General features: G+C 35.4%; 1 protein-coding gene and 1 long non-coding RNA gene across 10 annotated transcripts in view; both read right to left on the bottom strand.

Moving 5' to 3' along the window:
- LOC114296327 (ADP-ribosylation factor GTPase-activating protein AGD4) overlaps window positions 1-25567 on the bottom strand; it is an 81657-nt gene that overhangs the window by 32355 nt on the left and 23735 nt on the right. For 5 of the 9 annotated variants that reach the window (XR_014343509.1, XR_014343511.1, XM_028240639.2 and 2 more), the window contains exons 7-15: window positions 23572-23637; window positions 14638-14685; window positions 14451-14546; window positions 14314-14355; window positions 4761-4976; window positions 4401-4532; window positions 806-1024; window positions 536-619; window positions 163-435 (exon numbers count right to left, since the gene is read on the bottom strand). Coding sequence is in view for 6 of the 9 variants with exons in the window: in XM_028240639.2 (XP_028096440.2) it covers window positions 163-435; window positions 536-619; window positions 806-1024; window positions 4401-4532; window positions 4761-4976; window positions 14314-14355; window positions 14451-14546; window positions 14638-14685; window positions 23572-23637 (1176 nt within the window). In the remaining 3 variants the exon portion in view is untranslated. The remainder of the gene's footprint in view (window positions 1-162; window positions 436-535; window positions 620-805; window positions 1025-4400; window positions 4533-4760; window positions 4977-14313; window positions 14356-14450; window positions 14547-14637; window positions 14686-23571; window positions 23638-25567) is intronic. The other 4 variants (XR_014343510.1, XM_082893573.1, XM_082893572.1 and 1 more) reach the window with 1 other exon arrangement.
- LOC145801848 (uncharacterized) lies at window positions 17981-18266 on the bottom strand. Its single transcript, XR_014343512.1, has 2 exons — window positions 18134-18266; window positions 17981-18029 (listed from the first exon to the last, which is right to left on the bottom strand). It is a non-coding gene; the product is annotated as an uncharacterized LOC145801848 (long non-coding RNA).

The raw sequence follows: 25567 nt of genomic DNA, 5'->3' as shown, positions 1-25567 counted from the left end.
CATTAAATTTCTACAATAGTGGTACCTACAGTAAACATAATTCTTAAGTGATTGTACCGATGAAATTAAAGTGTCAAAGGAAAAAAGAAAAAGAAAAAGCAATGAAAAAAATTCACAACTAGGAAGGGAAAAATGTTTTAGACTTTTCAATAATAAATGCACCTTCGAGATATGAACACCAAGGTTCCGGTGAACACCAGAGCATTCAATGCACATCAAAATGCCAAGATTTAGAGATGCCCAATCAGGTTCAGGAGCACCACATTCTACACAAATATCATTTCCAGGAATTTCTCTGAGAGACAAAGAAACACTAGGGAATTCATTGACTTTCTTGTCATCACGTAAGTTTTGATGATTATGAATTGATCGAACATCAAAAGAAACAGCACCACTAGCATTGTTATTTTCCATATCAATTCTCCCGGGATCTAGCTGCACAAGTTACAATTATTTCTTGTCATTCAAAAATAAAAATATTCATGTCATCCATCATAGTTTAATCGGGAAGGACTAAAATTTCAGAGAGTTCAACCTGCCGTAAGTGTGAGTTCAGAATAGATGCAATAACTCCTGTGATTTTGTTCATCCAGTCGATCCTATCAACTTCATTTTCAGCCTGCCCACACCAGGTGAAGGAAAGGTTCAAATAATTTCGAACAAACTAACTATACAATTCAAAGATAAGGAAGAAAAAGAAAAGACCAACTCTCCTTTGCCAAAACTATTCCAATAATAAAATCATGTATAGCCTACATGTGAAATTAGTCTTATGATTATGCATGTGAAATTCAACAGATTTCACCTGCAATGTATAAGTTTTTGCAGGGGAAATTATTCTGAAGCAAAGACGTAGATCTGTATCCTCTGCATCAATCTTTATTGTTGAAGTACGAAGATCAACAATACGACAACCCAAGTTTTCCTCGCCAACTGATGATGACCTGTGGTGCCTTGGACGAAATCTTCCAAAGACCCGATGATTGTGTTCCATTGAACTAAATGAATGGACTGACGTAGAGCCCTGAGAAAGTAAGGTTAAAATTTTCAAAATAAAATTAATCTGAAGCAATTCATGCATGATTATCACAGTAAATTTCAAAAATTTCAACATAGAATTTCAAGCATACAAAAGAATAGAATTGATAAAGTGTTAAAGGCTCAGGCTGTCATGCGAAAGAGTATTAGTTCAAGTTTTAAAGAAGCCACATTGAACAGAGAATGACAAAAGTTACGTATATATCCAGCCTGCCCAAATCCAACACCAGAATTCAAGACAAGGAATATCATTTCCATTTGTTTCCATTAAAATAACGGGTTGTTTCCATTTCTCAAGAGACCAAAATGAAACACTAGTTGAATGATTAAATTCTAGTTGTTTCCATCAAAAAACATAGCTAAAGTCTAAATACACCAAAACACAATACAATACACCGAAACAAGTTGTGTTGACATGAACTTAGAATTTTTCATATATGTTTTACATGTTTTGAGAAGAAAAAAAAAAGGGTAAGAAATGCTGTTTCTTCCTGTATTAATAAACTAGCAGTTGCCCGTGCCATGCATTGGAAAGATATTTTTTCAAAACGATGTTCCATAAAATTTAGCTAAATTATTTACATGTATGCCTATGTGTATGCATATAAAATTATTTTAAAAAATGCATTGCAACGTATGCAATGCATGACAATAATCTTAGCCCTAATGTAACTTAAATATGATAATTTTATATGACATTAAATTATAATAAAGTAAACACTCAACTTAATAGTAGAAATAATGATTAAATTACAGGGAGCGTTAAAGAGTGATTCTAAAATTTTAATTTTCTTTTTTTAATTTGTTTTATAATTAACAATGTATAGAAACTGAAGTTTAAAAAAAAAATTAATTTTAAAAACTTGAATAGAAAGTATGTTGTGGCATATGTATTAATTCAAGAGAGAAAATGTAATATAAAAGAATAACTTAAATAAATATATATGATATTAGATTACAACATAGTAAAAAATGAATCTTTATCAATTAAAGAACATTAAAGTTTTTGTTTCAGTGCTAATAAAAAACATATCGAAACGGAGTTTTGATCCTTGTTCACAAAACAAACCTTAGATGCAGGGAGTAAGGATCTCCTATTATTGGCGACATTTATGCTCCAACCAGCAACAACAATAAAATAATAATAATAATAATAATAATAATAATAATAAGAAGAAGAAGAAGAAGAAGAAGAAGAAATCTTACAAAATATATAAACACTCCCTTAGGCACTGGCAGCTTTAAACTCTTCTATGTGCCCTTGCCCCCACTTCGTGCAACTAAAGGACAAACACTAATGTTGGAATACCCTAATATAATTATTTGAAATTTGGTACTTATCTATCATTAAATTGTTTTTGTAAGTGGAATTCCCACATAGCTATGATGCCTTGATTAGTGAACGATATGGGTGAATTAAGTTGTTCATTGATTTAGAAGCTATTAAGAGCATGTGTTTTTGTGGTGTTAAATGATAGCTCCAAGTTTGGTTGTTCTGGAATTAATATATTGGGAAGCCCCACTAGTGTCTGATGTGTAGAATAGCTTGATATACATTATTAAGCCCATTTCCTAATAGCCAAAGCTTTTGGAATAATTGATGAATTAACACAATATCAGAGCTCAGGTTGAAAGAGGTCTCGGGTTCAAGTGTGTTTGCTGACATTTGATATTTAATCTAAGTTTCTGAAAGGTAACTATCCCCGTTTCATATAGAATCTTTGAAAAAGGCTTTCCTTCATAAGAAAGAAAAGACTTACTATCTTTGGGATCTGATCCTACACCGCTGCTCAATACCTTAGTGCATCGACTCTATTACATAAGTTGATTCCTAACTTTTATCGCACATCATGACATAACTAAGCAATTATTTTTGTATCAGCCTAAAACCTCACTTTGCTCTTCTTCTTTAGGCACATTTGGCATGGTGCTAGAACCCTGTTCAGAGATATTTTTGCAGGTATTGACCCAGATTTGGGTGCTCAAGTGGAATTTGGAGCATTCCAAAAACTTGGGGATCCAACTACAAGAAGACAAGTAGTCTGATACAACATTGCTTTGGTATCTTTTGCTTTATTTCTTTTTGTGATTTGACATAGAATACCAGAGAAATCTAGATTTGAATCACTGCTTTTCTTTGATTCTTATTCTTTCTTTATCCGAGAGATGATCCTAAATAAAAAAAATAGGTATGGAAGCCATAATTGTAAACCACGATTAAATCTATTTTGGTTGTCTTATTCTCTGTTTGGTTGTCGGCTTCTCTTTCTATTTGGTTCTTTGTTTATCTCTCCACGACCAAAACATGGTTGCACGTGAGGGAGGGTGTTGAATAGCTTGATACACATCGTTGGGTCTATTTCCTAATAGTTTAAACTTTTGGGAAAACTAGTGACTTGACATGATGAACATCTAAGAGGAGAAGATTAGAATCATTAGACAATTTGGTTTTCCTGACATATAAATGTACTTCTCTAGTTGGTATTCAACAATAATTTATAAAGATTTTGTTCATCTCCAGATGGAAGCATAGTTTGGGAATATCTTGTAGTTATGGATGTGCAGCACTTTGTCACAAAATAGGGTAGCTAAGATGTGGTTGTTGAGCATATTTTCTACAGAAAGCTCTATGACATCATGTAAGATGTTGACAAGTTTGATAACACATTTCTCCTTTAGCCGATGGATAAACAAGAAGTTATCTCAATAGTAAACTATGGTTGTTATGCAGGATGTTGATTAGAGAGTTTTTTCCAATCCTAAAACTTTGATGCAGGAGCATCAACATAAGTTACTGTATTATTACAATTTACAAACCATTAGGATTGTACCCACACTGGTCACAGTGCTGCAGCACAACATTGTTCGTGTTACTATAGTATGACGTTATTCATACTATATCAAAGGTTTTTATTGGGGGGTTCCTTCTAGTATTTTACCATATCTTATAAAATATGAGATTAAAGTTGGTCAGTGACAGTGACCAAGAATACAGGATTTATTATTACAATTTACAAACCATTAGAACGAGATTTTACTACTAAAATTTGATTTTGGCTTTTGTATTTGCTAAGAGTAGGGGTCACATGGTTAGAACTCTCCCGGGAGGATTTTCCTTTGTTTCCCGCAAAGAAAAGTACGCTTCAAAGGAGATCGAAGTATGAGCCTGGCACCTTGCATTCCCCAATATCACACTTGCATAAATGACCTTCCCCTCAAAGTTGTAGCACATCAACCAGATTAAAATTATTGAGATTCATGTAAGCCTAAACAGAAGTTCAGTTTGAATTGTAATCAAGCCAAAATCACATGTTAGTGCCACTGAATTCATCACCCAAAGACAGAAAAGAAAGACAACATACCGCAGCTTTGGTACCCTTATTGGTATAATAATACAAAGTTCCATGACCGTCAAGGACAAAGAATCGCCTCTTCCAATCAACCCTCAAGCTGGAGGAACGTTTTAAGAGATACCCTTGCTTGATTGTCTGTATCTACAAGATTTGAAATAGCCCTTCAAAAACTGCCCCTTTAATGAATTAGGCTTAAAGCAATGAAGTGTTGAAAAGTCATCATGAATTATAAAAACTTCCTTGTAAGTACAGAAGAAAATAAAAGTCCGTATGTTTATTTTATTCATCCCATGACAAGATGAAAATAAATCCATTGAAGGGGGGGGGGAGAGGGGAGAGAGTAAAAACCTATGTAAATGAATGAATTACCTCCCCTTTTGCAGTGGACTGCATAATTGCTTCTATGTTTTTGTAAGAACTCATGCCAACACCATTAATATGAACAGCACTCGTTGACACTTCAACATTACTGGAAGCTCGTAATTGGTCCAGCTCTGTTTGTGTTCTGAACTCCTGGATTCTCTTTGCAAGGTTATCTTGTTCAATGTTGGCCAGTTCTTTAGATTGTTGTGCATACGTTAACACCTGAATTTAGGAGAAGCAATCCATTTATATATGGCTACTATATTTTCATGAGCCAACTGAGTCTGAAGTGCACAATCACATTGACAAAGACAGGAGTCAGATCAGCAGATGGGCATAAAAGATTACCACCCATGGCATATTGTATTATAGTGCCTGTTAATGTTTCACCTTTCATGAATCTAGTCTCTAGATGCATATCAACAGATAAACATGGGAATACCAATGGTTCGAACTACTTGAGATAAATGTAAGGAATCCATAAAAAAATTATAGAGATGGCATGACTTTCAAGTTACATAGATAGTGGCTTTAAAAATGAAAATTCATTATATTTTATGATAATGACAAATACAGAAGGTAATATATGTGAAAAGCATAACAGATACAAAAGGCCAGAAAACATAAGCCCAAAAAACTAGCACATAACCTTTTTTCTTTTTCTTTTTTGGTTAGTGAAACCAGCACATGACCCATAAAAATAAAAAAACGAAAGGAGAGCCTAAGAGTGGAAAATAAAAATTATTTAAGCACACAGATGGCAAACTCCTAACACAAAAGCCAAACCACAACAATCATGAACTGGATTTAAAAGGAGTATAAAAGTGACAATGTCAATGCTAAGAATAGAAACATTTTCTGCTTCATCTATTGCCTTCATCAATCAGCATACTCCTTACTTTTTTTCGTTGCTCAAGGAACATAATTCTAATAGCCATCCAAGCAAACCATCCCTTCATACCCAATGTTGGAAAACCCAACCATCCATCAAATATCCAATAGATTTATGCATCAACCAGTGTACGCCAAATAAACCAATGAATTGCCACCAAAAATAGAAGGGGTGGACAAAAAAGTATGTGGTTAATCAATATTGTTTGAATATAATAAGAAATATGAAGATATCCACCATTAAGTCTTATCAATTACACTACCTACAAAGGTCACTTGAGAATAAACCAGAGACTTCCAAATTATCTTCTGCAGAAAAAACTTCCCAACCTGTTTCCCCAAAAATCCAAAAGGAAAAGAGAGTAAAAATAGGATACTCCATTTATCAATCCTATTTTCCTCATCCATTCCAAAAACATGCTGTATTCAAGTGTCCATATGCAAGAGAGTATTGACACCACTCCATTCTAATTCGTGACCATGCACTAAGAAACCTTTGATATCCCATAAATGTATCATGATGACATCAAGAATTGTGTTAGCTAGCAACAGAGGGCACTGCAACAGGGATCATTTCCATTTAGGAGGAAAAGTAATTTTTCTAGTCCTCAAAATTAAGACCTCACAATTAGAGAAAGGAGGAAACCACATGGAAAGCAGAAGATCCCAAACTATGAAGCACGGGCACGTGAAACTATAACAGGGATCATTTCCATTTAGGAGGAAAAGTAATTTTTCTAGTCCTCAAAATTAAGACCTCACAATTAGAGAAAGGAGGAAACCACATGGAAAGCAGAAGATCCCAAACTATGAAGCACGGGCACGTGACACGACACGGACACGAGCACAGGCACGCAAAATTTCAAAAAATGGGAGACACGATACGCTGGGGAAACATTGAATATATATAATTAAATTTATTTATTACATGTCATAAAATTATAAATAATAATAAAAAAATCATTAAAAGGTAATAAAAAATACAAAATAACACTATTAATAAAAATTGGTTCCTATAATAAAATTAGTAAACACATATCATTAAAATTAACAAAAACTAATTTGTTCTTATAAAGTAATCAAGCAAAAAAAAAAAGAATATAAATAAATAACAGATAGAGACAAGAAAAGTCAAAAAATATATATATATAAAAAATAAAAAATAAAAAATAAAAATCGTAGAGAGAAAGAGAGAGAACCATTCAGCATAAAAAGAAGGGAAAAAATGAAGAAAGACAAACTGAGAGAGAGAGAGAGTGACAGAGAGAGAAACAGAGAGGGCGGCTGAGAGAGAGAGCGCGATTGAGAGAGACATTGAACGAAGAAGAAGATCAAAAGAAGAAGAAAGGCAGAGAGCGACTGAGACAGAGAGAGTGACTGAGAGACAGAGAGCAACTGAGAGAGAGAGAGATCAAAAAGCAGAAGAAGATGATCAAAGAACATACCTTCATAAGAGCAACGAGCAGACTTCTCTCAGCCTCTTCTCCTCTTTCTGTTTGACATCTAGGTTAGGGCTTGGTTTACTCGCTTCAATTTTTTATTTTTTACAAACTGACCCCCAATTGAAGTTTCAGAAATTATGTTTTTGGCCCCGCAGTGTCTGAAACGTGTCCATAATGTGTCTATAGCATGTCTGGCTGCAAAAAAATCAAAAAATAAAATAAAATTGACACCTTCTAGGACGTGTCGGACACGTGTCCACCGCGTGTCCGACGTATGTCCATGTCCTTGACCAACACGTGTCCAACATTGAAATGTAGCCCTCGAAAAGGTGTCTGTGCTTCATAGATCCCAATGGCTTTCATTTTCTAAATTATACTTCTTGAATTTGAGCAATGACTACTTAGCTCCATTATGTTTTCCCATCATACTACCATTGCACTATTCTCTCAGTCGTCTCCTTTCTCTCTCTCGACAAGGCCAGTTCCTCTTCAAACCTCAACTTATCACTCCATACAACAAGCCTTAGTTAATTATGGTCTTTTGCCACATAACATGCACCATAAAGAACATAACCAGTAGAGCATAAAAATGATACCAATGAACTATGAAACATGGACACGGCAAATTTCATGCCGTGGCAGTGTCTGACACGGGGACACACCGGGGACACGTACGGGACACACTAGGTGGCATGTCCCTTTAATTTAATTATTTTTTTGCAGGGGACACGGCGGAGACACGCGTGTCCACCAAATCTGGACACAGAGAGCAAAAAAGAAGAGTAAAGGAGAAGAGTAAAAGTCTTGAAACAAACCTAGACTTCGATCCAGTCGACTCGCCTGTCGATCTCCATGACTTTGACCACCATAAGCCGTCGACCTCGACCTCCATCCCCTTCGACTACGACGATTCGATCCCCCTTCGACTTCGACGAGCTCTCTCTCTCACCTTCTCTCTCTCTCTCTCGCGATCGCGATCGCTTCTTCGTCTCTCTCTCTTTGTCGCGTCTTTATCTTCTTTTAGCTTCTTGATTCATATATATATATATATATATAACTATTATTATATAATAATAATAACTGAAAGTATTATTATTATTATAGTTAAAGTTATTATTATATAACTATTATATTATTATTATATAACTCTTATATTATATAACAGTTATTATACATATAATATATTTATAAGATAATAAATAATACATATTATAAGATAATATATACTTATATATATTAATAATAAAAAAATAAACACATGTATGTGAAATAAAATAAAAAAAATTATTGGAACACATTATTTAAAAAATTTAATAAATAAATAAAATAATTAATGTGTATTAAAATAAAAATATTTATAAAAAAATTAAAAAATCTGTCGTGTCCCCTGCCGTGTCTGTGTCCCCATTTTTTATAAATTATCGTGTCCCATGTCCGTGTCCGTATGCGTGTCCGTGTCTATTGTATGTTGGAACATGTTAACCACACCATTTCCATATCAACAACTCCATGAGTATGGTGCCACATGTTAACCTTGCAAGGTGACACATGAACCATAGATCCAAGGATAGTGCACGCAGCTTATAGAGCTGCTTATAGCTTCTTCTTTTTTCTTTTTTTTTTTGGAAATATACGCCAGAGTGTTTGGTGCACCTTCTGTTTATAGCTTATGAGACAAAAATTGCTTTTTTTTTTTTTTTTGATAAATCAAAAATAGCTAAAATTAGATACAAAAAAATTGATTAGTGTGAATCAGGAAAATAGATATTTTAAGCTTATACTTTCTGATTAAGTTTGCAATAAGCTACAACAAAGAGGCCTATAGTACCCTAACCATGAGCCTAAGCGTAAAGAGACAAGTCACTCCTTAGGCCACTCATGGCATCACCTTGGCTCAACCAAGGATTCTTCGCCAAAGAGAGCAGATTTCCATATTCATGGTCATGCCACATGGCACTCCTCTGACATGGTCAAGTGGTTCTCCAACCGAGCATGCCATTCTCCAACACTTGTCTCGTCTAAGATTAAGGTGTGTTCTCCATGCAACAAGGATCAAAATTCCATTTTTCAATCTATTGTTTTGATTAGCATGGAAACAAAAACATTCTAGAACCAACAAAAATAATTTGAAAATATAAAGATATGTTTGGAAACATAGATCGAAAGCTACCAAAACTCATAACATCCTAACAATGAATTAACTACGCATATCAATATTTATATAGCTACAAAATAAAGAACAAGTGTAAAATGAATAAGATATTTATGAACCAATTTTTTTTTAAATATTAACTCAATTTTATTGAATGTTGTTTCATCAATTCAATTTAACCCACCAACGTAGTCCAATGGTTTAAGGGAGGCTTAGGACCAACAGTAAACCCGGAGGTCTTGAATTCAATTAACATTGGCAATGCCTCGTCTTATCCGATACCAATGGCTTGCAAATGGTAGTAGGTATCCAAGATTTGCCCTGTATGGGTGGGTCTAAAGTGGACTTGTATTCGAGGGATTCCTCGCCGTCAAAAAATATACATCTTTTGACACAAGTGTAAATGATACTTAAAATGTGTAAATTCCAACAAAATAAAGCTTAGTTGCATAAAGTGGGGCGGGGGCAAGGGCAACAGTGGCAGTGGGAGAGGGAACAAGGGCAAGGAAGCGAGGACATATATCAGTTTCTAAGGTTGAAAACATGTATATTTTGTATATATTTAATATATAGATATATTCTAATAATTGATTTTTTTGCTTAGTTGTAACTTGTAATATATGTGTTAAAATATGAATAAATATTAGAGAATGATGCCAACTACAAATTGTCTTTGTTAAGTATAAATAAATATTATGTTAATAGAAAATACTAGAATAAGTTTATATTATTTTTCTTTTCTTTTCTTTCTTTGAGATTTGTATATTTGAAAGGTTTTACCTCAGTTGGAAGCAAGTTTCTTACTTAAGAACGTGAAATCGAGTTTGTGAATAAGAAAGGCCACTCAACAAGGGCTTTCCCGCTACTAAGAAATAAAGTTTAAAAAGTGACTTGGGCAATAGTAATAATAATCTTACTATATTACTAATATTTGTTTTTTTGATAACTCAGGGTATCCGAGATAGCTTGTGCGCACCTCGACTAATCTTTGGGGGACTAATCCCACCGTCCACTAATAGGGGGCCCATTTAAAGTCAAAGCAAAGCTCCGTATGGACTGGCCAAACACAAAGATTGATAGCACCTAAAAGGTTTTGAACCTGAAACCTAGAAATGAGCAAACTCCTAAGTCCTAAGCCTACACCACTAGGCTTGGGGGTTACTATATTACTAATAATAATTATTAATATAGTACAAAATACAATCATTTATATTTTCTCAAAAAAATGAAATATTCTAAATTTGTCCGACAACTTATTGTTTCGATATATTATGTTGTGCTTTGGTGCATTTCGATGGAAACACTAGAATTTCATCATTCCACTAGTATTTTGTTTTGGTTTTAGCCATTTCAATGGAAACAAATAGAATTTTTGTTCCTTACCAAACAAACACATCCTCTCCATGGTATCTCCTCGCATTGCTTCGGCTTGTCTAGGCATCCTCCACCAAAGTAGCCTCTCCAGCCCATTTAATTGGTCTCTAGAAGGGTTTTCTATTATCGCCGTCACAACCAAAGTTAGAAACATGGCCTAGTGTCACGGGCTAACTCTTTTAGAGGTGCAATGGACCAATTTTTTGCTCGTGCAGTACTCAAACTCCACCAAGTTTAAGCCTGCCATACTTCACGAAAAATTGAGTGTTGATGATTCCACCCGTTCTGATCATTTAGGGCCCATTGCTTTGTCAAGCAAGAACAACTCCCATGAGGAAAGCTCCGTCTCTACCGGATGCCACAAGTAGGCTTGACACCTCATGTGCACCATGCATAGCTCAAGTCGCTTCAAAGCACTAAGCTTGTCCTAAGCAAGGTGCTCTCCCAATTGAGGTCCATGTCATCAAGACGCCTAGCCACACGAGAATGTGCTAGTGCAAGCCCTCGACCTAGCCAACAAGCTCTAATTGGGGTCTGCCATAGCACCTCGAAGAGTCATAGGGTCTAGCATACCTCAATCCTTGTATACCGGGTAGCCACATAGTCAAGCACAATCCACAAACCAACGAGGATCACCATAATGCCCATGGCATAATCCTCATGCATACATGCGTGCTTGATTCGGCCTAAGGCCTTCACATGCCCTTAGCGTTGCACTAGTGTGCACTCGAGTAAGGAAACATATCAATCCGTACCTTCCATATAGCATTTCAATATCCCACTTGCTAAGCACAAAGTGCTCATCTCATAGTCTAGTTTGATGCCTTCATCGGCGTTTCCTTCTAGCTAATTTCTTTAAGCCAAGGACCCCCACGTGCAAGGTCGAACCTAAACCATGTCTGTGAGTTGGCATACGAAGCCTATGGTGGTGCCTCAATAGACCACTCGGTCTAGAACACCACCCAAAATACTAAAACTTGCACCTGAGAGGTGTGTGCGATGCCAGCACTAATGCCCTTCAATGGCACCGTCCGTCCACGGGGCTCCCAATTCCATGTGGAGACCTTAAACACCCCTTTGGATGCCTAAACCCCGCCTCTAGGTTGCCTTAGGGTTGCTCACTTGAAGCATAATTTGGTCGGGGAGGCAAGCAAGTAGCACACCTTGCACCCTTATATATGCATTTCAAGCTCTTGACAAACTAGCAGGAGGAAATATTGCCTATGTCTGAGGAGTCATAATCAATTTTCATATATTCTACAAATTGAGAAAAATCACAAAACTTGGCCCGGGGAACCCTTACCCTAAGGCCTAATCCCAATAAAAATATTTGTCCAAAACTCCTCCATTTGGTCCCTCAAATCGAACCCCAAAAACCTGCCCAGCAGGCTGCTGGCGCTGGGCGCAGTCGGCAAGGCCAGCGGGTAGGCAGGTGCGCATGCATGGACGTGGGCAGCCGGCCAGGCGCCCGTGTAGGCAATGTGCTATGCATGCACATGCGGCGTGCTTCTGGCTGCTGTCGTCGTGTGCACCTTGGGCTGCTTGGGGCCACGTTGAGGTATCGAACCATCCACTCAGAATCTCAATTGCATTCATCTAGGAACTTCCAAGGGTCACTCTTGAGCACTCCAAAGATCACATCCACACATGCAAAGCGTCACGGAATTGGCCTTGAAACACTTAGGAACCCCACTGAAGATCAAAAGGCTATATGGCTTGGAGGCTAAAATTAGGGATCGCCAAGGTTGCTTGGCTTGCCACTTAGTGCGTCTCCACCTTAATCTACCTCAAAGAGAAAGGGGCTTTCACCAAGACATATGACATCTTGAAGAGTGTATCATACCTAACTCTTCAGCATACCTATATGGAAGTGTATCTTTGTAATAGTTAATAAGATCAAAGCCTTTCATTTTCTAAGCAAGCAGAAGGACTTGAAATATACAAAAGACGAAATTCTTTTAGGTACTTTCAAAAATAGCTGTTGGGACAAACTTCTGCTCTACTATCTGGGACAGTTGGGTTGTGAGAAGCAAAATTCAAACATCTTTTTGGCCGCTACAAGGATGATAATTGATTATACTCAGTTAAGTGATTATTTTTTTCTTCTTTGGGTGCGACGGCAAAGTGCTACATTAATTGGAGTGGCTCCCATCACTTTCTTCTGAAAATAAGACCCTAGATGAGAGCCAGATTAAATCCCAAGTTTTTGGTACACCTACTGAATGACATTATCAAGTAACTTTTGGTTTGACGAACTAGTTTTTTGTAGCCAAAAAGTGAGCAATATGGAACACTGCTCAAAGTTTCAAGCCACTCATAGAAAACAGAAGAACTATATATACACACAGACATATATATATATATATAGAGAGAGAGAGAGAGAGGGACAAAATGGGTTGACTAAGGCTTATTAGAGATAGAGGGAAAGAGAGCAAGAGAGATACTGATGTGCTGGAATTTCCCTTTGGATGGCATGTGGCAACATCATGATAGCACATAGTCAAGATGGGTTTTCCCTTGTTCATATGGACAATCAATATTCAAAATGGTAAAAGAACTGTGCCAGGGAGTCTACGGTTGTATTTGGTAGAGTTTTCTAAATATGATTTGAGAATAGAATTGTATTTTGAGTTTGTGAGTTTTGAAATTATGATTTGAGTGTGAAAAATTTGTTTGGTGAATGAGTTTTGAAAAGGGTTTTGAATTGAGTGGGGAATTTTTGATGTGACATATGATATTTGATACAAAAACTTACAACTCATAACCAAACACACAACTCAAAATTCTATTCAAAACTCATAAAAAAATTTAAAAAATTCAAAAAATATTTTTCATTGAATATATAAAATTAACATGTGTCAATTGCAAAATATATATATATATATGCCCTGTTCCGGTCAACTGGCCGGACGTTCGGTGGGATGACCGGTTAACCCAAATTTTCCCGCTTTAGACAGAGTTTTCAAAAGTAAGTGTGGAATTAATTTTTGAAAACCATAAACAAACATGGTGTGCAAATCAAAGCCTGGAACTAACGTTCCAAAGCTCTACCAAACAGAGCCATAGCTTTCAACTGAGATTCTCAAATCTGGACCATCCTTTCTTCCTCTGGTTAAGGTGTCACCTATTGGATTAATTGCATTGAAGATGTCATTTATGCACCCATAAGATCACTACTCACAACATGAATCAAGTGCTTATAAGGGGGAAGTGCTTATAAGAGGAAAGGGGACAAACATACCAACAGCACCCAGAAAAAGAATCTATACATATAAATAATAAGGCTTTGTTGGATTAGACTACAATAAATAATAAGGATTTTATGTGAGAAACTATGTAAGTGGTCTGAAATCCCAAACAATTCAAGAAAAAAGGTATTGGATGCCAGAGTTTAAAAATTAGACGGCAATATTCCTTGGCCAAATGACTTGATAGTCACCAATGCCACATAGTCCTAATAATATATAGTGGAAATCTCTAAATAGAAGCTGTGAGGTACATGCCCCCACATAATTGCTCCTCAGAAATCTTAGAACAATGCTAATAGTGACAGGAAATAAAAATAATGTGAGAAGGGGAGGGATAGGCGATTAGCTCGACTACCAGAATTTTGCATCTATTATGTTCAAGGTTGCAAATGTTCATATTCTCCTGCAAATCATTCTGGTTGAATTTTAACCTCTTCAAAACATGGACATACCTGGTGAATGAATGGCTCCAATTGGCTTAACAATTCATAACCCTGAAAGAATAAAGTCAGCAACCATGTTTAGTCAACATGATGGCAACCACATCCACTTGTAAAGAAGAAAGTGTATAATAATTAAAGAAACGCACCAACTTAAAGAATCTCAGATGAGCATCCATAATTGCACTTAAAGACTCCAAAAACTCATATTTCTTTTTGGCTTCAATATTCATAAGAGAACTTACCTAAATTCCTTAAAGGCAACACAAAAGTTGATTAGGACCAGAAAGATGGAACAAATAAGAAAGTAAAGAATTGCAAATGTATTACACATACTAGATTGAAGCGGCTTCTCTCAAATGCTGACTTTGAGTTATGTAGATCCTGTTGAAAAAACGAGCAGATAAGCACATGCATGATAGAAATAAACATAGGATTACTAGGGATAAGTTAATAAAGTTCACTTGCATATTATTCACACAAAGCAACGTGCTGCACTTGCTAATTACGTGACTTATTTACAACATTTTAGAGTAAAATAATAATTATTCCAGTAAATTGCCATTGTTCACAGTACTAAAGTTTACATACAAATTAGTTATATATGTAGAGAGGTATGCAATGCAATTCACATAAAACAAGTTCAGACCACACGTTTAGAAGTATACTCATTATAGAATCTACCAAAAAAAAAAAAAAAAAATTTTTTTTTTGGGTACTATGTCAACCTCTGTTGATAAATAAATAAATAAAAAGTAAACAAAACCTGCCCTCAACTGTAAATCAATTTCCAAAAATCAAAAACCAAAAACCAACCTTCACATTGTCAAGCAATCTAACAACAACAAAAAAACATTTCACCATGAAATATTTACCGTCCACTTCATCGACAACTTGACAATTATCTTAGAGTTGATGGGCAGAGTGATAATTGGATTTTCCCCAACCAATAGGCCAAACAAGCATTTTACAGCAGCATAAATGAGCCCGTTACCAGGCAGAAGACCAAGGTGAGCAATTATAACCAAGCTTCATTGGTTTTGACATGAGACATTTTCTAGGAATACACACGGTGTTTTCAAGCAATCAGTTGCTCATAGAATGTTTCACTCTGATTCTAGGGAAAATAAGCTTTATAACCTATACAGGGAAAATAAAATTTTATTCTAGAAGTTTTGCTAACAAGCACTTCATGATAATGGGCCCAAACAAATTCGCTTGTATTTTAAAAAAACTTACATGGACGCATAGATAAATGGGGATAGATGCACCAGAAAACGTCTTTATACCATATAGGTCACATTTGATTTTCGGATTAATTTAAGGGGGGGATTGATATCATGAGATCGTGATTGGGATTAGCAGGGATAATAAGTAATATTATGGGATAATGGATGAGATTAGATATACCATAAGATTAGTTGTACTATGTCTGGTTAGAGTGGGGTAAAGGATGGGATAAGGGTACAACAACCCAAATAATACTACTTAAGAAAAATATACTATTTTCTATATTTGAATGCTTTAAACCAAATTAGTTATTTTATAACATAAAATTGATAACTAAATGGTTGCGAAAGAGAATAGATAATAAGTTTTGACCATATGAGCTTCCTTGTCAATTGGTAAAAGTTAAAAAGCAATCGCCTTCTAAGTTGTCAAAGTAAATATATACCACACCAAGTATAGTATTACATGACATAAATAAATAAATGGTAAATTATTAAGATGGAAATGGAAATGTGAATTTAAAAGGAAATTATTAAGATGGAAATGGTAAATTATAATTTAATAATTATATAATATTCTAGAAATGGAAATGTGAATTATTAAGATGGAAGGTTCAAATATAGATATAATGGTAAAGAATTTAAAAGAAGCATATGTGATTAAAATTATGAGACTTAAACAAATTGGATCAATTTTAAGGAAAGCATTTGTATTAAATTTTAATGAATAAAATTGAGCTAGAGGATAACTTTAAACTTGAAATTGAAATATTTGAGCATCTTAGAAACTTTAATTGAAGAGTTTGATAGCTTAATTTGATGTTTAGAATATTTTAGAGAATTTGTTGAAAAACCAATCAGATTAACGGAAATAGGCGAGTCTAATTTAATAATTGGAAGTAAATAGGTAATGAAGATTTAAAAATTGAATCTGATTAATTAAACTAAATCAAGACTAGTGAGTTAATGAATTTAATTAAATTAGAAGAGATTTGTTTTGAATCAAGAATTGAATGATTATCTGATTCAGAAACCATAAGTAAGAAGTTTAATAAGTTTTAGTTTAATGTGTAAAACTTTTAGGACCTTAATTAAATTTAAGTGAGATTAAAATAAATTCAGACTTAATTGAGATTCAAATTTCAATAGATAAATTAACATGAGAATTATACATAATTAATTAAGATTAATTAGTGATTAATTAAGCTGAGGGATGATTAGTATGTTAATGTAACTTGAGTCAATTAAATGAAAGATAAAGAAGTTAAATAAATTCAATTTCATGTGTAGGATTATTATTTTGAATCAGAAATTGAATACTGAGATGAATTAAGAAACCATAAGTGACGAGCTTAATTGAATCAGTTTAACATGTAGAATCTCCTGAGAGTTTAATTAAAAATTTGATTCAAATTAGTAAAATTAGGAATAATTAAATTAAGCTTCAATTGAAATTAATCATATTACTTAAGTTATATGGTAATCATAATCTGTTAAAATCCACCTGCTCTCCACCTACTTCACCCACTTAAACCTACTCCACTAAACCTAACCCACTACACCACTATCACCTCCACTTCACCTACTCCTTACCTACTACACACTCACCCTCTTCTATATATAGGAATCATGAATCATTGTAATAGATATCAATATAAATCAATCAATAATACATACAATTTATTCTCTCTCTATTTCTCTTTATACATTAAATTTTACATGGTATCAGAGCAAGCTTAAGAACTTAGTATTTCTCGCTTCACCGGCGGGCGGCAACCTCGCCTTGGCCGCCCGCCGGACCTCAACCTATTCCGCTTATTTTCTACACATACCTTGACTTCTTCAACATTTTCTTACACCCCTCCTCCGCTATGTCGGCGGCGGCACCCGCATCATCGTCTAGCCTCTATCGCCGTTCACCTCGCCTCTCACATATCCGTGGTTGTACTCTTACTCGTCGTCGTCGTTGGCGTTTCTGGCGCTGCTTTTCTACTCGTCACTGCTGTTTTTTTCCCGATTTGCTCTCTCTCTCTTAGCCATGGATTTGGGTGTGGGGTGTAGAGCTGTGGCTCTGTTGTTGGTAGCCATGTTTGCTGGCTTGAAGGTTTCAATGGCAGCAGTGTACAAGGTTGGGGACTCCGCTGGTTGAACCATCATTGGGAATATTGATTACAAGGCCTGGGCTGCTTCCAAGATGTTTCATGTTGGAGATGTCATCATTTTCGAATACAATTTTCAATGTCACCTGTTGCAAGTGCCCCACAAAGAATACCAAGCCTGCAGAAGTGTAAGACAGTAACATGCATCTTCACATACAGCTTGGGTAATGTGTAACTATCAAAAGCACAAGCTTCTTGGACATCCCTCTCTCTCATCTTTTCCCACTTTCAAACCCACTTTAATCATATCTCTCCTTTCTCTTAATTTATTTCATCCACGTTCTTTCACCCTTTTCTTTTATTTTAATATATATATATATTTTATTATAATATATTTTCCCTATCCCTTGTTAGTAAGCATCACCCGTTTTCCATTCTCTTATTATTATTTATTTTATATTCCACCAAAAAAAAAAAAAAAAAATCTGCTGTTTTTCTTATCACCCATCCACAAATATTTTTCTCTATTTTCTTTATCCATTATTTTCTTTTATTTTATTTTTCTTATTAAACAAAACAACACCACAAAATAACACCAACAACATTCCACAACCTTGTCATTTTATTCATATCAGGGGATCAACCCCGATCACACTTTTACATCAAAAAAAAAAAAAAAAAAAAAAAACCCACACAAACAAAAACAAAACTACCACACCCACAGTGGGATTTTTCTTCTCTACTCAGCCGCCGGTCTTTTCTTCTTGCCTCCGTCCTGGGTGGTCCTTGCCGGTGTTGCCTCCGTGCTTCCTAGACCACCAAGCAAGTTGCCTCCTCCCTGCTCCTCCACTACAGCATACGGTGGACCTCCAAATCGGAACATCACGGTGGCCTTCCGCTTCAGCTCCTTATTTTCCGCCTTTAGCACACTTAACTCTGCTCGCGCATCCTTATACATGCGTTGGAGCAGAGCCAGTTGGGCGTTTAACTGCTGCACCTCATTTGTCCTACTCTGCAGCCGGTTCGACAAATCTGTAACCGCAGTCATGGTTTCCACACATGACTTCAATGTATACTGATTGGCCTCCACATCCGACTGCATTGCCATTCTTTGCTCCACCGACCGCATCGGAAAGTTCAACGGAGCAAAACCAGAGGTGTTTGGTTGAGGTTCACGGGCCTCCGCACCAGTTATCTCTCTTGTTGACTCGTTGAGGTCGGGAAAGAGAGTGAGTAGACCACGGGATGAAGAGGCCATATTCTGGGTAGCTGAACGGGAAGAAGAGGCCATGTTTTTTGGGTTGCTGAGTGTTTCAGCGAAATAGCAATTTCAGACTGATAATGTTCGGAAGGGGAGTGTTTCAAGATTTGCAGCTCTTAGAGGCAATCTCTCAGAAAAACGAATATCTCTCTCAGAAAATGAAGAGTTTTTCAGAAGTTTTTTCCAGGTTTTTTTTCTTCGCTTCTGCCTCAAGCACAGCCTCCGCATTGGTTTATATCGACACTGACGACGCGGCCGACACGCCACTCTGTCGCTCACGTGCCTCGCCGCGTCTCCGGCTCACCTTTTGATGGCTCAACACTTTCTGTCGGGCACGACTTTTGATGAAGTGGGCGCGCCTTTTGAGGGCGCAACTTTTGATGGCACGTCTTTTTATGGATTGGGCACGCATTTTGATGGTACGTCTTTTTATGGATTGGGCACGCCTTTTGATGGCACGCCTTTTTAAAAGATTGGGCACACCTTTTGAGGGTGCGACTTTTTAAGGGTCCGACAAGACTCTGTAAACTGTCCCGACATTGATTCCGGTTAGCTCCTTCATGGGTCCGACAAGATTCTGTAAACTGTCCCGACATTGATTCCGGTTAGCTCCTTCATGGGTCCGACAAGACTCTGTAAACTGTCCCGACATTGATTCTGGTTAGTTTCTACAAGGGTCCAGCAAGACTCCGTAAACTGTCACCACAACTGTCACAACATTGTCTGCTACAACGGTCCGACATGACCCCATAAACTGTCTTCTACATCGGTCTGACACCGCCATCTAGTGTCCTCTACCCCGTTATGACACCACCATACAATGTCCTCTACATGGTTATGACACCCCCATACAGTGTCCTCTACAACGTTATGACACCATCATCCAGTGTCTTCACCAATGGTCTGACACGACCATACAGTGTCTCTTATCCTCTTTTATTTTTATGTATTTTCTTGTTTTGTTACTCTCTCCAAACTCAAGTTGGTTAGTTCCTATCCCCCTTGAGTTTGCGGGGGGCTGTTAAAATCCACCTACTCTCCACCTACTTCACCCACTTAAACCTACTCCACTAAACCTAACCCACTACACCACTATCACCTCCACTTCACCTACTCCTTACCTACTACACACTCACCCTCTTCTATATATAGGAATCATGAATCATTGTAATAGATATCAATATAAATCAATCAATAATACATACAATTTATTCTCTCTCTATTTCTCTTTATACATTAAATTTTACATAATCAATTAGGATTAAGTGAGATTTGTATAGATTTGGAATGATTAAATCAAGACTTAATTAGGTCTAATTGGATTAATTAAATCAAGTGTTAACTATAATTAACTAAGATTAAGTAGTGTCCAATTAAATTAATATGTAATTAGCAACTAACCTAATTCTACTCAAACTAATCAGAACATGTGTATATTTGGGAGGAGTTGAGTACATTCTAGAGAGTTTGATAGAAGAGGGTGTGTGTGTTTATCTCTTACTTTGTTGTTTTCTTTTGCTGAAAAGAGAGAGAGAGAGAAACAGAGCTCAACTACATGCTTTGCTGGAGACTTCAAGAAGTTGAAAAAGAGAGTTGAGTTATCTTGCTGGAGGAATTTTGAAGAGAGTTCACAAAAAAAAAAAAAAAAAAAAAAAAAAAAAAGAGGATTTAGGGAAAGTGAAGAAATAGAGAGAAGGCTCAAGAATTTGTGAAGGAATTCATCAAATTGAAGAAACTTAAATCTTGTAGATTAATTACTTAACAACCAAAATTAAGAAGCAATTAGGTTCAATTTCATGAAAATAGAAAGAAATTAGAAAAGAATAAAGAAAATTGAATTAATTTAACTACGAAGAAATTGGTTTAGAAATTAATCATTTGAGTTTGATTTTGATTTTGATTATTTTTTATGACTCTGAACTCAAGCTTTAAATACCTCATGATTTTTACAAATTTTGGAACTTTAATTTTATGATTGAAAGAAAAAGGAAGATAGGTTTTCAAAACAATAAGTTCATGAAGTTTTTGGCTTTAATCTTGAAATTAAAAGGGTTTTGATGCAAAAGAATTGGGAATATGTCATGTTCTTATGTTTAATTAATGGAATTGCATGTTTTGGATGAAGTCTTGTATGAACCCTAGCTGTGGAATTGAGTTTTGGGAAGTTGAATTTTCAGAATTTTTGAACAGAAAAGTTGCAAACCGCTCGAGCGGTATATAGACCGCTCGAGCGGTATATAGACCGCTCGAGTGAAGATGATTGGAACCCAATATCTATTTTGCAGACCCAAACTTCTGTAGCCTTGCGTTCACCGCTCGAGCAGTGAAAGCACCGCTCGAGCAGATTGCCTGTATCAGCCAATTCTGAAAACTAATTTTTGTTAATATTTTCTTTCTCATTTGTTTCCGAGTATCTTTAGGCATAAATTAAATCAAATTAAAAGTTAAATAAGTTAGAAATTAACAATAAGTTAATTGATTAGGAAAATAAAGTAAGAATTTAATTAAATTAATTAAAAAGGAAAAGCAAGTTCAATTAATTGTAATTTGTTACCAATGTTTATGTGTATATGCATCATGTAGGTCGGACCATCGGAAAGCATTATGGGGACCAAGCCCATAGTAAAGTTATGTTTATTAAAGCCATGATTTGAAATGCAAAACTATGTATATTTATGAAAGTAATGTTATGATTTACTATGAATGAACATCATATACTTTTTATCATGTACCTAGATGGCATTTATGGATCATGTCCCAAAATTGGGGGAATATCCAATCATGTTTACCACATGCGGGTACGTACTTGCCACCTTCAGGTGAGGCCAATTATTGGGGCTCTAATACCAATAATACCTTGTTAATCCTTGGAATGCTCATCATTATATAAATGTTTTCATGTCAAGTTATGCAATGTTTTGCTTAAGTTAAAGCTAAGTTCAAGCTATGATTTATGCTTTGTTTTATAAAAGCTTGTTGGTGTTCATTCATTTACCACTTTACTGTGCTACTATTCATTGGGCCTAAGCACCCCCCCCCCCCCCCCCTTTTCCCTATATGTATGTAGGTGAGCGACATGGAGAGCATCCTTAGATTTTGCATTTGAAGACCTTTGGGACAGTTTTGAAAAGTCAAGTGATTGAGCTTGTGTCTTGTGAATGCTTGTATTCTATTTATTATGTGGGTGAAGTAATAATATGTATGTGACACTTCCATGTCATTTACGCACTGCTCAATGGACAGGGTTATTTTATGATTGGTTGTTGTAAAAAATAAAAATAAAATAAAAAATTCCACTTATGGCCCCATATTATTCTATAAAATATTTTGTATTTTGTCAAGATAGGCCTTCAGTAATCTAAGATTACTAGCCGATTACCTTTCTAACCTTTAGGGGCGGGTTGGGGACGTGACAAAGGGGGAGTGATCATTTCTGACTGTTGGATGGAGAAGGAGAAAAGTTCCATGTCCTGGGATAAGTAATACCGTGGGGGAGGTGGTATTACATGTACCCCATTTAATCCCCTGGGGGATTAATAATCTCATGCTCTCAAGTCCAGTTGGCTCCACATTGGGGGATTAATAATCTCATGCTCTCAAGTCCAGTTGGCTCCACATTTGAATATCTCTAATATCTTCAATGTGCAGCACATTTTACCTTATTTTTGTGGCTGATTTTTGTGCTTTTGTGGCTGTTCCAACCTGAGGACAAGTTCTTTTAAAAGAGGGAATCCTGATGTAGTTCGAACTTTAATTGAGTTAGTTACTATTTAGTTGTACTTGTTTTGTGTTGTACTTATTTTGCGTGAGTTGTCCTATGCATATAAATAAGTGTTTAGGCTTCTAATAATCAGTTTTGGATGATTAGACATTCTATTTTCTTAGATCATCCTCTTTGTACCTAAGATTTAGGGTTTTCTCTCTTTAATATATTGAATTTCTAGATTTGATTGCATCAGAACCAATGGCTATTGCAACAATGCCAATTCAAACAAACACATTATGCAATAGAAGAAAAGACCAATTGGTATTAACAATAGGGAAAAGTAAGTGAAAAAGATCGAACTCATAAGAGATGCATTATTCTATTATAGCAAACCTAAGAAAATTGAAAAGCTTATGTAGGATACATATTATATATAGATAGATAGATAAGTTAAGTTGGATATTACATTCTACAATACATTCAGAAAATGCAACAAAGTAGGCATGAATTTCGCTTATATGAGATTTGCAATACAAGCCTACAAATTAACATACGAGAGAATCTTATCATTGAACATAATATCTCTCCCTTTTGCTTGTATTAGGTGTCACAAGGATTAAAGAGAGATATTTTGGCCATACTATATATAATTTGGTTTCTACTTATCTCTCTTTCCAAGATCATTTTCTTGGATAACAATTTTGCATCCCCCTAGGGTTTCTTATTTCATTTTTTAATGATCCATAGGTAATCCTAGACATGGGGATTCCTCACAACAGAAATAATAAAAATAAAATAAATAATAAAGTATTGGTTGCTATGTATTTTATATATAAAAATTAGAGATTCAAATGGCAAGAATATAGTATAAGACAACAAAACAATGATGATGATGATAATGACAACAATGATGATGACAAATACACATCATAATGACACTAATAGAAGCAAATAGAACATCTGGTTTGAATATACCTCTTCCAAATCAGCAACAACATCATCCCGTGTACTCTTCTTCAAAGAAGAACACCTATCCCGGGCCTGACCATGATTAATGACAATAAATATGTTGAAGCTCACAATAAGAGTACTAAAATAACATGATAGAACAAAAACAAGGCATCAATTCCCAACCGAAAATACCCAAGGACAAAAAATCCTGTTTAATAATACAATAACTTTACGTCAAAGGTTAAAAATATGAACAAGTTATTAAAAGAAGCTTAAGCCCACCTTGTTAGCAAGTCATATTATTTATTCTCTTGTTGTCTCAAATTTTGTCCCATTTCTTTGTATTCCACCACCCATCTTTGCATATGTTGTCCATAGTTACAGAATATGATGGCCAAAATGGCACATAAAGGGGGTCAAGGCGGACTTCACAGCCAGAAATAGACTCCAAGCATGCAATATAAGCAATATGACACTTCATGATTGGCATGACTATCCCATAAGTATGATAGTTGTGTGAACTAATAAAAAGTCTACTTAGATACTACATGAGAAGCAAATAGTCAGGGAACGACAAGAAACTCAATACCAATGATATGGTTCGGAGGAGGCCTAATTGGTATGTTTCCATAGTGTGTCTCATGTGCAGAAGGGGTGAGGAGAGTTTTGACCAACTTTCTTTGCATTGTTCGGTGATGATGAGTTTGTGGTCAATGTTACTTCAGTTGGCAAAGGTTCATTGGATGATTCCATCCATTAATAAGGTTTTCACTATTGATTTCAGTGGCTTTGGCTCAAATAAGAAATCTAGAGCTCTGTGAAGTTGTGCAATTTGTATGGTGTTGTGGGTTTTGTGGCGTGAAAGAAATGCATGAATTTTTTTATGATAAATCAGATAATGCAGAGGTGTACAGGATAGGTTGTGTCATTTGACTTTCTTGGGTGTCATCTCAGCTCCTTTTAAAAAAATTCCTTTGTTTCTTATTAGTAGGGATTGGAGGAAAATTTGTTAGTTGTAATTCAGTTTTTCTTTTTTCCTTCCCATCTTTGGAGGATACCTTGTCCTCTTTCTTTTAAAAATCTTTCTCTCTTTGTACTTACTATTTTATGTCTAATAATATTCTTTTGCTATTGATAAAAAAAAATGTATAATCAACAAAGAGAAGATAGGACCCCAGTAAGTATCATTGCTCTATTACTAATATGCTTCAAGCCTTTGTAGCAATGATGGAAGGAAAAGAATAGGAATCATATCAAAACCCAAAAAGAACATTAATAATAATATATATTTAAAAAAATAATAATCTTTCTCTCTTTGTACTTTCTATTTTATGTTTAATAATATTCTTTTGTTATTGATGAAAAAAATATCATCGACAAAGAGAAGATTGAACCCCAGTGAGTATCTTTGCACTATTACTAATAATGCTTCAATCCTTTGTAACAATGATGGAGGGAAAAAAATAGGAATCATATCAAAACCCAAAAACAATATTTTAGAAACAATCTGTAACAATAATACTATGTATTTATTAAATAAAAATAGACTAGCATAGTAAAAAAGTAAAATAATTCTACCAAATAACCATCTTATAGCATATAGCTGATAAACTATTTTTTTTTTTCTTTTTAAATTTGAGTAATAAAGCTTCCCGTCCAAGTTCTCCTTCATGCAAAACCCATCCTTACCAATAAAAGATTGGAAAGTTCAACTAAACAAGCAGCTTCATCAATTCCTATTAGAAGCCACTTTACACTCAAGTCAGATAGTTATTTGGGCGGCATTTGTTTTGTCTATACATTGAATATCTAACTCTAGTATTGTATTACTATTAGCTGACCTTTTATTTTTCGTTTCTCTAAAGAATACATCACTTGTACTTTTTCTTTCATTTCTTCAAAAGATATTTTCAGTTTCTTATCAGATTAACTATAATTTTGTTTTAATATGTTATCGAACATGCAGCAAACCTTAAATGATCCCCTAGGCATAGGAAGTATCTAACCCAAGGGTGGGTTT

The sequence above is a fragment of the Camellia sinensis genome, chromosome 11 (assembly GCF_055761805.1).
Source record: "Camellia sinensis isolate YWXY chromosome 11, ASM5576180v1, whole genome shotgun sequence".
NCBI classification, from domain to species: Eukaryota; Viridiplantae; Streptophyta; class Magnoliopsida; order Ericales; family Theaceae; genus Camellia; species Camellia sinensis.
This window is presented reverse-complemented; position numbering and strand designations above follow the sequence as displayed.